Below are 15,424 nucleotides of genomic sequence, written 5' to 3' on the forward strand. Positions count from 1 at the left end.
GGACTCCATCGTTCTGTCATGAGCATGTGAGGTCAAGTTAGAGACACATCAGGTTTAAAAAGAACTCAGTTCTTTGCTGTGAGTGTGAGGGAAGAGCAGCGAGTGACGGACGAATCAACGCATCAGCATAGATCTATAGTGTATAGAAAGAATGTGACCGAATCCATGTCATCGCCTCGCTTGGGTGAATCTAGCTCACTTCCCACGACACACCTGACTAGTGTGCCGCGGGAAATGGTCCACCTAGACCAACTGTGACACCCTTGTATTCTGCTCGCCCCTCCCGAACGGGCCTCTACTGTCACCCTAAAACAACACTTAAAACGCAGGGGTTACAGGGGTTACAGCGAGGCGTTAGCTTCAACCACCGCCATCCAGGTCATAGACTGTGACACCAAGCTTCTCTTGCTGCGTCGCATTACCTGACCAGCAAGACGCCTGCTGGCTTTTCAGCCCAGACAGAAGGACTGAAGAGCTCACGGCGCCACCCCTGGTCACGGACGTGAACTACTCATAGTTTGATTTTAACTGCACTGCATGTAAACCAGGTGGCAGTCGCTTTTACAGGAGCAAGATCAAGGGGCTTGAACAGGTTTCCTCCCTAAGAAATAGAGGATTCAGTCATTCGGGAGGGACTCAAGTTAGAATGGAGAGAAGCCAGTTGAGGTGGCTTGGGCATCTGAAGAAACCTGCTGCAGTAGCGGTGGGTCGCTGAGGCTTCATGAAACAGTGTCCTGATTTTCAGAGGCCACCAGATGGCGCTGTCTGCTGTGAAATGTTTGGACTTGAACGACTCATTCAATATAAAAGAGCGCCACCTAGTGAAAATTAGGACACTGTTTCATCCATCCTGCGATACCGTTTCATGACACCCATCACTCGTGATCAAGACCCAGAGATGCGTGAACCCCTCCAACTAGAACTCATCAGCAACTGAAGAAAACTATTTCTAGCAGCTGATTTATGATATTTAGACTCCGAGATATGGTGGAAACCCCCTTGACTTTGATGAGGGTGGGTGACATGAAGACATTGCCCGGGGCCCAAACGGGTCCAGGGTCGGCTCTGGCGACGACGGTCTGGCGAGTGGTTGGCTGTTACGCAAGTGAGCGCAGGAGGAGAGAGAGAGAGAGAGAGAGGGTCCGCGAGCGATCCAGGAGCGTCTGTCCCCGCGGCTGCGCTCCATGGAGCTGCGGGTGATAAAAGCTCAGACGCAGCATGCGTGGAAAGGGTTCACCTCTCCGGACCAGACCGCAGGAGGGCGGACCCACTCGGACTCGGTGAAACCAGTCGCCAAAGCTCCCAGAGTCGCCGCGTGTGTGCGCGCGCTCTCCAGCCCCGGCGCGCGGAAGCCGGATGGTTCCGTCCCGCGGTGCAAACTTCGGGCTGGTCCAAACTTCGCGGCTCGACCCGGAATGATCGTTTCCAGCGTGAACCTCAGCTGCGAGTTCTGTACGGAGGCAGGCGGCGGCTCGGTATCCGCTTCCGGAGCTCCTCCGACGCTGAGCGCAACCGGGCACCTGGTGGTCTCCGTGTGTCTGGGCTTCATCGGAACCGTGGGGCTGCTCAGTAACTTGCTGGTCGTCACTCTCTTCTGCCGGTACCGGGCTCTGCGGACTCCCATGAACCTGCTGCTGGTCAGTATTTCCGCCAGCGACCTTCTGGTCAGCGTCTTCGGAACCCCGTTCAGCTTCGCGGCCAGTACGCAGGGACGATGGCTGTTGGGCCGCAGCGGCTGCGTGTGGTACGGCTTCATCAACGCCTGTTTGGGTCAGTACCTTCCTACCGTCATCTACTCTTTCATCCCTGATCAGCACTTTAATAGACAAATAGACTGCACCTCGTATTGCGTATTGAAATGACATAGAAATGAGATCAACTCAGTGAAACAGTGAGACAAGTCAGTTGAGAACGAGTGAAGTCAGGGTCTCCTCTTCAATCTCAGTGGCTGATGTTGTCTTCTTCGCCTTCCATCAACTGGTGCTTCACCTGGATGCATGTTTGCTTCTGCTGCACAGCAGACCTGATGCGCCTTCATGTGTGGACCGATGTTTTCTTTTGCGTCACAGTCAGACGCGCCAGAGTTCGCACTTCCGTCCTCATATGTGGGTCTGTTGCCAGGTCATCCTCCTCCGGAGACTCTCTTTTAAAACTTTTAGGTCAACATCGGGGCATTTTTAGCAAATAACTGGCGTGTTAAAGATAAATAGCAAGGCTGCAATATTAATCGCACTTTTCACTCTTTAAATATTTAAACATTTAAATAGTTCAAGAAACTGCAATTGGTAAAAAAAAAAAGAACCATCAAATAGACAACAATAAAATCTATTCTTAAGTTGAATCAATCAATATATAAATATTTGAAATCAATAGCATTTCTTGATAGTGGGTGCGTCCAAGCAGCGCTTGGGTGATGGCACAAGAAGTTGGAGGTTGTTGTGCGTTGCTTCTCCGGCACAAATGAGGGTTGAGGCACTCGCCTGTAGGCGACGTGTTTTCCTGAAGTTCATAAGACACTCTCAGAGGTTAAGGAAGTGGAAATGAGTCTGATGAGGCGGAGCAGATTTGACTGTGAAACTAGTTTTGTCAAGCATTGCAACAGAGCTGTTACTCATATCTGGAGGAAAGTCTCTAGTCAGTTTTCCCTTCTGTGTATTTGGCATGTTTATTCATGCAGAGTGTATAACTAAACTCTGGCATGTGTATCACTTGAATATTTATGAAAAAATAATGAGTTTGTGTTTAAATAAACCTCTATCCATCCATCTGTTCTGACCCACTTATCGGTCACCGGGTCGCGGGGGCAGCAGCGTCAGAAGGTCATGCCAAATTCCCTTCTGCTGGGCAACATCCACCAGCTCCGACTGGAGGATCCTGAGAGGCCAGTGAAGAGATATGACCCCTCCACCTGGTCCCGGGTCGACCCCTTGGTCTCCTCCCAGCTTCTTGAAACACCTCCAAAGTGAGGCCTCCAGGGGGCGTCCTCATGAGATGCCCAAGCCTACTCATCTGACTCCTTATAAAGTAGTGGCTCTACTCTGAGCCTCTCCCGAGTGACAGAGCTCCTCACCTCTAAAGGAGATGCCTGCCACCCATCAAAGGAGACTCCTTTTCAGTTTTGTTTCTCTCCCTCATGACCCACAGCTCATGACCATAGGTGAGGGTCAGCACCAAAAGCGATCAGTAAATGGAGACCTTTGCCTTTTGGCTCAGCTCTCTTTTTAAATAAACCTTTACAACTTTAATAGAAACTTGATCTCGACTGTTGTATTGTGTTTAATCCTTCTAATGTCATTTTCCAAGCACGTAACATGAAATATGGTGACACAGATCCCAAACATTGGAGCATCCATCGGCTATTCCTCCTTTAATATCATCTGTTCTGTGTTACGTCAGCTCTTCAGTGCTCATGCTCCCTGTCTGCTGGTGAGTTTGTGCTTGAGCGGTGCTCCTGCACAAGACCCGGCTCCTACTGTAATGACTGTTATATGAGTTTTCTCAGCCTTTCTGGCAGCCTTTGATGTACACTCCCGTTGAGACATCACCTCGTGTCAGCAGCCAAAGGCACTGAGTAATAGTCTCATCCTTCAAACCTCCGTATACAGAAACAAGATGAAACATAATCAGGCTGAGAGTTTCTACGCCGTCTCGTGCTCCTCCCACTGTCAGGTTGAAGAGGTCAAAGGTCCATATGCAACCTGCGAACCTTTCACCGCAAACAAGGGAACAATATGAAATGCAAAATGAGCATTGTAGGTCTGTATTTACAGTAACATGGATGAAACATGCATCATTTGAACGGCCATTCTAAAGAGTGCGCTGCACGAAGGGTCCCCTCTGTTGACCCGCAGAGCCTGGTCGCCCGGGTGGGTGTGGGCGTGGCCACCACGTAGCTCCGCCACTGACCACCACGTAGCTGTGCCGCTGGCGACGGACGGTCCTGGGTCTCCCCTGATCTCTTGCCCCTTGTACTGGTGACATGCTCCCCTGAGCTCCCGCTTACTGAGCACAGCAGCAGGAAATGAAGGAATAAAACGCAAAATTGCAGTCTTGTCCTTTCATAACAGCCGCATCGAGTTATTTTCTTTTCATTTCATGAGGCATGACCATGATCTGGCCTGTGTCCAGGTCATCACTGCAGCATTGATTCTCCCGCCGTTCCTCCAGTAATGTGACGCGCCTGTTTGAGCATGTTTGAGCGCGGTCGTGCTGTGCTCCTCAGACGCTGGTGAGGAAGTGAACACCACGACTGACGCTGAGACTTCACTGGAGAACGCTCAGTCCTCCTGGATCGAATTCTAATTTGAATACATGGGAAAATGACAGATAAGGATGAGTGGCTTCAGATAATCTGAAGACGGAGAACTGAAGTGTCCATTTGTGACACTTTAGCGCAGAAGGCAGTTACGCATTCTCCTTGTTAAACCCCTGTAACAGCCTCAGAGAAACAGAGATATCTGGCTTCTGTTTAGCCGCGTCTCGAGGGCCGTCTTGAAGCCAGTAGCAGGGAAATCACACATTCTCTACAGGATGTCTGCCCTGCTGCGATTGTAGCTGAGGGAGTTTGAGTTGACAGGCACATGCTGTTGATGATTCTGTTTTAAAAAACATTTATTTTCATTGGAATTTTCCAGAATATTTGGAGAGGTTTATGTTATGGATGTGACGATTGGAAGTAGCTGCTCTAGATGTGCAGATGAAGACTCACTGTTTGTCACTGTTTTTGTTGGATATCTGTATTATTATTATTTATTTGTATTTTTTTAGTTAGTATTATTATTCTATTGTAGTAATATACTAGTTACCTTGTATACATTTGAATAACATGTTACTTATTTACCTCTAAATCTGATTTTTCTTTTTACACATTTTATTTTACACTGTATTTGCTCGGATTTGAAGAATTATTGTCAAACAGGTTTTACCTGATGAACAAGCGACCTCTTTTTCCAGGCTGGAGTCATTCATGACCTTTATCTTCTTATTGATATGAATGTATTGTTTTTAAAAAATACCTTTTAAACCATAAATACCTTAAATTAAAAACCAAACTTAACAAGGAAAATAGCTTTTCTTCCTACCTCCATAAGGTGCTGTCCACGCCATAAAAAGGTCACAGATTCCACTGTACCTGGCTTAAAGCTATGAGAGGATGACTTCTAAAATGGCACATTTGGAGCGCTTTAACATAAAAAATAAGCTGTGATTTCACTGTTTTTAGGTGATGTGGCCCAATATTTTGGCAGCATGAAGCTTGTTTGCCCATAAAACGCCATATATTATATAATTCCAATATTAATATCCAATAGTCTCTAGAATTCATGACATTCTGTACAGCTCAGTCAATGCTCGAAACAAGATCACTAACATTTCATTATTCAAAAATACACACAAACAAGTATCAAACAACTCTGTAAATCAAGCAAAGTATGAGGTGAGGATGGCAGCTGGAGCACAAACACGTTCAAAGGTCATAGCTACTTCCAGACTTCTGAACGTTGCTGTGTATCAAAAGTGCTTCTCTCATACACTTCATGAAAATGAAACACAAAGGAGGCCGAAGATGCAGTGTTGTTAAAGGTTTGTCCAGTGTGAAGAAGCACCAGTGACCTTTGAACTTTGCTGTACAGACTCCTCCGTCCTGCCCCTCCTTCATTGCTCAGTTGATCGACATGTTACGATGAAGGAGTCTTTAAATCCCGATCACTCCTGGACTCCCTATGTAAATGTCCCTGGGTCAGGTACTCGGGCTCATTATCTCCAGAGTCAATAACTCGATGAGCCGACTCGGCCGTTTGTGAAGCGGCGCTGCCTGCCGTTGCGCCCCGACGTCAGTGGCTCATGCATTTCACATGCTCTGCCCCAGTGGGACCAAAGAGAACTGAGACTCCCAGAGGGATGGTTGGACTCGAGTCTCTCGATTCAGTGAGTCGTTTGAGTCGAGCGGTTCACTCACTGGAGTCATGGTAAATTTGACCCGTCCATGTCTGACCCTGTCTGAGTGACCCAGACCCTTGAACTATAGTTGCTTGTTTAATAACTGGTCTCAAGCTGAGCGTGGACCTTCGCTTCCACCTTCCCTGCAGCATGAAACCCTGACTCCTCTGTTGTACATTCAGTTTATTGGGTCCAGAGGTGGCAGGGTTTCTGTTCAGACTCTCCTCACGTGAGTAGCCTCGATGTGGAACCAGCCTGTGGACGAAGGGAGACCAGGCAGAAGGAGAGCAAGGATGAGCATGATCCGACCAGCCGGGTCAAAGACCGGGTCTGCGGCGTGGGCTTGTCGGGACCCATTTGGAGGAGCAGGGAGTAGGAGGAGAGCAGGGAGCAGAACATGGCAGCCGGGTCTGCATTTATTTCTTTGGGTACCCAACATGGCATCGCTAGTTTTCACTGTGTGTGGATGTGTACTGTGGGATGGATCAGACTCTAGACCTTCATGTCTGGAAGGGCGGCAGTACTTTTGAGTGTTGTGAGGGGCCATCGCGCCAAAACAATGAAGACGATGAGCACGAAACACGATGGGCAAAATCCAAAATACACCCTCTATAACAAGGACAAAGTGGAGCTAAAACGATGAAATGCAAGTATGGATATTTAGAAGTGTAAATATGCCATAAACCCAGATATGTATTGTTTAAAAAAATGCCTTTTAAACACTCACCATAAATACCTTCAATTAAATACAAAACTTGACAAGGAAAATAGCTTTTCTTCCTACATCTATAAGGTGCTGGCCACGCTGTAAAAAGGTCACCGATTCCAGTGTACCTGGCTTAAAGCTACGAGAGGATGACTTCTAAAATGGCACATTTTGAGCGCTTTAAGATAAATAACAGCTGTGATTTCGCTGTTTTTGTGTGATGTGGCTCAATATTTTGGAAGCATGAAGCTCATTTGCCCAAAAAACCCCATGTATTAGCTGTGTTGAGGGCTTCAGACCGCAAGTGAAAAGTGGCGGCTTATAGTTTACGAGACATTCTGTACAGTTCAGTCAATATGCGAGCATTGAGTACGGATATTTATTATTTATTTATAACTGTAAATATGCCATAAATCTCACTCTAGAGGTATTTTCAATGTAAATCATAATATAACCAAAACATTTGTCAAATGTAGTCTTAAAAAAAGAACATGTTATATTTACAGTAGAACTAGTCTTTAAACTTTACTCTTAAACGCACATGGTTAAAACATATTTACAGTTGAACCAGTGATGGCTAAAAAGACACAAGACTAAGAAAACTGAAGAAAATTTACTATAATGTAGACAAGGTGTAAAACTAAAATTTACGCCAAAAGGGCCACAGTTTAGACTTTTGAGTGTTGTGAGGGGCCATTAATTCATAATAATACAATGGACCAAACATTGCTCAAATTTAGTCTTAAAAAAAGAACATGTTATATTTACAGTAGAACTAGTCTTTAAACTTTACTCTTAAAAGCACATGGTTAAAACATATTTACAGTTGAACCTGTGATGGCTAAAAAGACACAAGACTAAGAAAACTGAAGAAAATTTACTATAATGTAGACAAGGTGTAAAACTAAAATTTACGCCAAAAGGGCCACAGTTTAGACTTTTGAGTGTTGTGAGGGGCCATTAATTCATAATAATACAATGGACCAAACATTGCTCAAATTTAGTCTTAAAAAAGTTATATTTATGGTTGAACCAGTGATGGCTAAAAAGAAGAAAAGCCAGAGAAAGTGACTCTGACCCCATGAGGGCCACAATAATATAGCCAAAGGGGCCACATATGGCCCAGGGGCCACAGTTTGCCCTGGTCTGATCTACACACAACCCCTGGTCCTCCAGCTACATCGCGACCAGCAGTGGTCGCCAATGTCGTGTCACTGAAATTTGACCATGTGACTGGCAACTCACTAGATACAAAGCGAAACGGTCGGAAAGAGAACGAGGTGGTGACGAAACAAGCGCTTGGAATGTTTGAGAAGACTGTGGAGGGAAAACAGAGCGTTGTCAAGCCATCCTCCCCAAAAAGTGGGGCATCCCATTTTTGGCAAGAGACGACCCCAGGTCGCCGTCTAGACGCTCCTCCTGCTGAAACCCTGATCCTTCAACACCTACGACAAGACCCTGAGTTTGGTCGACCAACCTGGGAACACACTCCCCGAACACACATGCAGTTCATCCACTCGACAATATCACATTAGTGTCACGGTTTGGGTCATGGGTGTCGCGACGTACCCCTCCTTCCCCTGCCTCCAAGGTAAAAAGTACACTGGGGGGTCTTCAGTCATGACTCATAACTGCCTTCAAGTGAGCAGAGATCAGCGTAGCATTCTTCTGAGACGCTCACTTAGCTTGGTAGTTACTGTACGTCACCTTCAGCTCCAGTCTTGGCCGCCATCTTTACACCTGCCTGCAGTTTCCCTTCCTGCTCCTGTCATTCAGAGTGTCCACTTCATGTCAGCATATTCCGGAGGCTGGCGAATCATAGTGTTGACCGGTGCTTGTGAGAATGGCCACGTGGCGGTGAGCGCGTTTCCACAGGATGTGTCTCGGCAGCGTAATTCCGCTGACTCAGCACCTATAGTTATGTCGCCAGTGTTTTGACGTTTTTAGCGGAAATGCGCAAAAAGAAAATGTGACTTCATGTCCGTTTCCACTTGTTATTATTTTACAATTACTGAGAGGAGGGTGCGCCATGAGATGACATCATCAAAGAGCATCTCTCTCTGCGTCTCGGATATCCGGTCCTGAGGTGAATTCCGGTCTAGTCATTGTTTAGCCACAAAACCTCTATCCATAGCAAGAAGTTGGAATCCAAGCATGACAACGTTTTTGAGAATTGTCGGCCATATTGTGTTTCATTCCCAATAAGAAGGCACTGATTTGATGTGAACCATTTACATCGTAGTGAGGCACTCTGGTTTCCTCCCACCCTTTGAAATTAACAGTTGAAATAGTGAGTGATCCGGAAGTGTGTGTCCACATGTGATGGAGACACGCCGCCCCTCATGCGACCTGGTTACAGGGAAAATCTCCTTGGTTACCAGAGCCTTACATTTAAAGACACAGTTGCATCGTCGGCCATGTTGTGTTTCATTCCGAATACGAAGGGGTGGATGGCAACTTTCGATCCGTCTCAGCTGCCCTCTGTGGCTGACGCGCTAGGCTTCTATTTTTACCACATATATTCAGGTCGAGCGAGGGAGGAAGTAGAGCAGTAAGAAAATAAAAGCATCAAACTATGATCACGTTGCACTGAAAAATCCAATATCATTCTATTGGTCTGCCGCCTGGTGCGAGAGCTTGGCAGGAAGGCAGTGTCGGAAAGTAAAAGTTAGCCTTGTTGAGTATTATAAGAGCTTGTTGTTTGATGTTGTTTCAATATATTTTCCTGGGACTTTTTAAGTAAAAATCCTCCTTTTATAGGCACAAAGGAAACAGGTTTTCCCCGGTCAGAGATGCCAGGTTGCTCTGGTTTCCCTCAGCCACTCTCCTTAAACCCTGTAAAACAGCTTTGTTCTGTACATGAGGAGTGAACACGCGGCAGTGTTTGGTCCAGCGAAGCACTTCTGTCCTCTGCTGACACTGGTTTGTTCGGAACGGAACTGTGACGAAAACACCAGACTAATGTGGCAGCGGTGAAACTCCGGATAACAGAGCGAGTGTAGCGTGAGCTGGGCATGCGGTGATCCGGCCTCATCAGGACCCTCTCACAGGAATTAGCTCTTTTATATGAAGCCACCGAGGAGATTTCCATCTCCCGGGCCGGAGCTTCCGCTCCCTCCCAGGGTTTAAGGATAATACCTGGAAGAATGCTGCGGCCAGGCGCGCTGCGCGACGTGCCTGTGTGACATTTAAACCAGGGAGAGAGAGAGAAATGGTTTCAAATAATTGGCGACGTTGGCTGAAACGTGGCTGTCCAGCCTCAGTTTACTCCCTGAAAGTGTCGTCTTATGATCGGAGCTGCCTCCAGCCTGCGCTCAGACGTCGACCACGTCGGGATGAAGATGGCCTTTGTGAGTCTAATGGGAGCCATTACTGCCTTGAAGTGGGGAATATTATGTCATGGCTTCGTCTCAAATGATTCTTTGTGTGGACCTCGACGACCATTCTAAATCGAATGGACACGAGTCCTATAGACTTGGATCAGATGATATAACTGCTGTTTGCAATCTGACGGCGCCGATTTGATGTGACTCATTTTACATCGTGGTGAGGCACTCTAGTTTCCTCGTGGAAATAGTGAGTGATCCTGTAGCCGCCCCTCATGTGACCTGGTTACAGGGCAAATCTCCTTGGTTACTAGAGCCTTACCTTTAACGACACAGTTGCATTCACATAAAAACCAACCATTCATTATGGGCTCTGAAGCAACGCAGCCCATGGAAATACTAGTTACCTGGATGTAACTCCAGTTCTCTGAGTATTTGCAAAACCCTCTAATGCAAGGGTCCTCGACCATTTTGGTCTTGGGGCCCACCTTTCCCAGAACAAATGGCCCCGGGGCCCATTTAAGTCATAGAACTGATTCTTGACTCTTGATTTCATTTGTGCTCAATAACCATATTTAATCTACTTACACGTAAACAAAACAAAACCCTGTGAAATGACATGAAACCATGTGATCATCGCAAAGATATTTGTCATTGTATCGTCCAACCAGCACCAGAACCAGGTACAAGTCATATTCATCAAATTTACAAGAGAAAAAAAATCACAATTTATAAAATTGTACGTCATGAATATAATGCTGAATAAAAATAATATCTTAAAACAATGTCAACATTTCATGAAATAAATTTTATCTTTTATTTTCAAAATAAAGTCTAAAGAAGATATAAGCAGTAAGATATAAGTGTGAATGAAAGTATCGCCATAACATTTTCAAATTCATTTTAAAATCGAATTTCAATCCATTTCATGTAAAATGTCTTTTCCCACATATTTTTTTATTTATTTATTTGTCTGAGATACGTATCCTATGCTTCTATGGAATTGAATGTGAATATGAAAAACAGAATTGAGTCTTTGTTTGAAAAGTGTTCAGTAAAACATGTTGCCTTTTCAGTTCAGAGGAAAGAAAGTGCCTTTAATGTCGCTGTACGCGGGTGACTGATCTGTGTCCGGTCGATGCCTCGCCAGTCGAGCCGGCGGATTTCATGTGTCGCCAAAGTGCTTTTCTACGCTTTCACATTATGTGCGTCGCATCCAGCCCTGTGTTTCCAGGTCTTAAAACCCAAAATGATGGCAAACTCTAGCGTTTACTGAACCTCCTTCACTGCCATCTTAGTTTAAAAAAAATGGTGGCTGTTATTGTTATCTTTTTTTATCTTTTTTGGGACATTTTAAAGCAATTCTGAATCCCAGCTATCCAATTTTTGACCCATAGTGTACCGCTACAGAAGAAGAGTTTTGTGTCGCCTACAGGCTGCAAACGCTGGAGTGGATCTCCTGAATGGAGGCGTGTCCCATTGCACCTGGTCCCAGCACCGTTCCACAGGAGCAGCGAGGGAGGACGCTTCACCGACCTCTCGTGTCCAGTCAGACATGTTTGTTATCGGACCGGGATTCCTGATCCTGGATCTCAGCTTTTCTCCAGTCTGTTCCCTGACACCAAGCCAGGATGGCATGTCCTGCATCCTTGCATCAGTTTACATAAACTGTCTCTGTGGTGGCTGAACACGTTGATGGTGGATCTTTTTACTAGTTAAAGGAGGCTATCGATGAGGTCACCACCCTGGGTCACGTCGCTCAGTCATTCGATGCAGTCATTGCAGCCTGTAATGTGGGAAGCTGGGCAGCTGTGGGACTCTGGGCATGTAGTCACAGTCCTGAAGTACGACCTCCGGATCCCTCTCATCATGGCTTGGTAATCTGGCGGCCTTGTGAAGGTCTCGCGCACTTGAGAGTCAACAGCGGAGTAGTGATGTGAAAGCAGAGAGCCAGATATAGGGCACCGCATCGCCGGATGTCCCCTGGCTCCAGAGGTCTCCGGGGACCGGGGAGCGCAAAACACAAGAGAGAGTTTGTTTTCAGCCCCAGGACGGCGAGGCGATAAGCCTGAGGTTTTGCCATCACATGAAGGGCTTGGTGTATAAGCAGGTGTTTCCGCTGGAGGGGCGCGGCGTCTGCAGGAACCAGGTCAAGCCGGTCGATGGCGATGCTTATCAGACTCAGAGCCTGGGACGTCCTGAATCAATGATAAGATTGATGAGGCTCAGCCTCGTGTCAGAGGCGAGCGTCAGACACACACGTCCACATGACCTCCGCTGATCTCTTCCCACTGTTGTTAAGAGATTTTCAAAATAAGAGTTCATTAAAAAAAAAACTCAACTCAAACTTAAAGTTAAACCGACATGGAAACAGTTTAGTTCAAAATGGAATTCAAGTGAAGAGGAAGAAGATAGAAGCGATTTCTAGAAAATAGATTTTCAAAACAATGGAAGTGTTTATATATATATATATATATATATATATATATTAGTGGTGGAACTTTAAGAAGTGAGTTACGATTAATTAATTCCAACAAAAAATTGTTTAAATATTTAATGTAATTTAATTGGACAGTTTGCTCTCCAGACAACAGGGAACTTTTGTCAGTGCAGGAGTCCACTGATCCCACTGATGCACAAGACACGTGGCAGCTAGGATGAGAACAACAACAACAAACATGGAGGAATCCTCCCTGAACAAAAGCAAACAAAAGCAGCTGTTTGCTTTGGTTCAGGGAGGTTTTTCACTACACAATGACCAGGATGCAATACGTGAGACCTGGTGGTGACTCCAACCATGTGGAGCACAGATCTTGAGGATTACACAGAGCTGTGTTGACCTGCAAACATGAGATGAGGAGCGAAGACAGGGGCCAGAAAAAGGTGAGAGTCCTGGTGACGGTCACGACTGGCTTGCTCCAGTGCTGACTCAGAGTTCACCACCGGGTCTTTGAGCATGACTCAGTTCCACCGCTTAAGAGCCGTGTCCACAAGAATTGACCCTTAACAGAGCGACACCGACGCCAGGTCGTGCTGTGGAGGCCGGAAGTGAAAGAAAAGAAAGTATAGCCAAATGAGCTCATGAAAATAGGTCCTGAAGTGGCTTTCTGAATATTTATTTATTCACATTCAGTCACGTTCAGTGAAGATTGATGGAAGTATTGCATTTTAATATTTACCTGAATGTATCCATGTATCTAAAAAACATCTTCTTAATTCAGCTATTGTCAGATTTATTTAAAACAAACAGAAATTCTTCACTTTTTTGACAAACAAAATATGAATTATGTAATACATAATTATATATACATTTGTAATCCCTGCGTCTATTACACTACCGAGTTTACTAGACACATTTTTTTAAAACCTCCTCACCATTGTACTTTTTGTCTTGTAGATTTTTGCTAGTAGAATACATGAAGTTTGCGTCGCGAAGTAGCATCAGTTAGCCTAGCATGTCAGCAGTCGTGCTCTGCACTGAGGCTAGCAGAGGAAGCTATCATTGACGGAGATATATATATATATAAAACTTTATACCCTCCTGAACCGCTCCCTACATGTGCTAATGCGCTAACTCAAGCTAACTGCCCAACACAACTGGCCGTCTCCACGTACTGGCAGCTGTTTGTTTTTGTTTCCCGCTGATCGACAGCTCTTTCAGAGCAAACACACTCGGCTTTAGACTAATTAAAATGGCGACGTCCCCGAGCTGGCTGCGTCTCAATTAAGCAAACAGCCTTCACGCAAACAAATTAAAATTGTTGTTTTGCCTGCAGCGTCAATATCTTGAATGATGCCTTTAATAACGTCCGCGTTTATTCCGTCTTCCCATTGAGCTGCTTTTATCTTTCAGCAGAAGCGGAGGCTCAGACACGTCATTTTCTGTCTTTATTTCTCTTCTATATGAGCAGAATAATAAAATATAAAATAAAATATGATTTTTATATTTAAATTCTATCTTTATTATTCTACATTTTCATTGATTTGGAAGATGCGAACAAACTTAGCAACTTAAATGAAAAATATTTTACAAACAAAATGAGATCTTTAGTTTAAAGACGCAAAAATATGTTTGAAAATAAAAAAGAAAACGGTCGGGTTAAGTTAATTTACTCTTTATCAAGATGAACTTTTTTTTTATATTATTTTTTGTATAGTTAATTTATTTAATAAATAGTGATAATAAATTACATAAATGGCATACAAAATAGCATACAAATTAAAATTATATTATAATATTTATAATTCATTTACGTTATACATTTATATACTTTAGAAATTGTATATTATATTATATTATTTAGCTCCATCATTTATTTAACAATTAAATTGCTGTCGAGCATTTTTCCATTTTTCCATTTGAAAGGTATAATTTTTAAATTATATTTATTTGTTTAGATTTAAAAACATGTCAGTGAAACAATCATGAATAAACACTTGTGTATTCTTCTTCTTCTTCTTATTATTTATTTTATTTTATTTCATTTGAATCCTTGCTTTTAAGGGGAAAAGCATAGAAAATAATTCCAAATAAATGAAGAAAACATGTTTTTAGCAGCTTCCTTTGAATGAAAATGACAGCACCTTTCAGTCTATTGTAGTGTTTACAGTAAGACTGTATACATTGTAGTTTTTCCGAGCTCCACCATGGAGGCAGTGTGAAAGTCCAAGTGGTCTCCAGCGCAGCAGAGCGGCGTGAGCGTCCCCTCCAGACCCACCAGCTCTCACCTTCCTCTTGACCCTGATGGAACAGCCTTCATAATTGCTCCTTCATTGCCCAGTTGATGGCGTCTCCTTCACATCAGCGGCAACAGGGGTTGTTTTTTCTCCTGATGCAGAGAGCGTCAACACTGCGCCGATCGATTAGGTCCACTTCTGAGTCGGGTGGCGCTGTGGAGGGACATGACATCATCTTCATCCCACTGTCTTTAGTCTCATCAAGCACCAACTGGTCTCAACACAGTGACAACAGCAACTTGGAAAACATCCAAAATAAAATGTCCAAAAGGAACAAGACTTCAGGAGATGTTAAGACCAGCTGTGTCCTTCTGGCTCCTCAGGTATCGTCTCGCTGGTCTCTCTGGCCGTCCTGTCGTACGAGCGCTACTGCACCATGATGGCGCCCACTCTGGCCGACAACAGGAACTTCCGGCCGGCTCTGCTGGGGATCGGCTTCTCCTGGCTCTACTCGGCCGTGTGGACGGTCCCGCCGCTGCTGGGCTGGAGCAGGTACGGGCCCGAGGGTCCCGGCACCACCTGCTCGGTGGACTGGAGGACGCAGACGCCCAACAACGTCTCCTACATCGTCTGCCTCTTCGCCTTCTGCCTGCTGCTGCCCTTCCTGGTCATCCTGGGCTCCTACGGCAAGCTGCTGCTGGCCATGAGACAGGTCTGGACCCACACGCCTCACCCCGCTCTGTGGCCCTCAGGGCTCTGGCACGGGATCACAGCGACC

At 45.2% G+C, this 15,424-nt stretch overlaps 1 protein-coding gene across 1 annotated transcript in view; it reads left to right on the forward strand.

The window, feature by feature from the left end:
* The first annotated feature begins 1,398 nt into the window (after positions 1-1,398).
* The window catches only part of tmtopsb (teleost multiple tissue opsin b), a 36,085-nt gene continuing 22,059 nt past the window's right edge, over positions 1,399-15,424 (forward strand). Inside the window, exons 1-2 of the mRNA XM_053861068.1 lie at positions 1,399-1,770; positions 15,030-15,358. Coding sequence (XP_053717043.1) covers positions 1,416-1,770; positions 15,030-15,358 — 684 coding nt within the window. The 5' untranslated portion in view covers positions 1,399-1,415. The remainder of the gene's footprint in view (positions 1,771-15,029; positions 15,359-15,424) is intronic.

The sequence above is a fragment of the Synchiropus splendidus genome, chromosome 3 (genome assembly GCF_027744825.2).
Source record: "Synchiropus splendidus isolate RoL2022-P1 chromosome 3, RoL_Sspl_1.0, whole genome shotgun sequence".
Lineage (NCBI taxonomy): Eukaryota > Metazoa > Chordata > Actinopteri > Syngnathiformes > Callionymidae > Synchiropus > Synchiropus splendidus.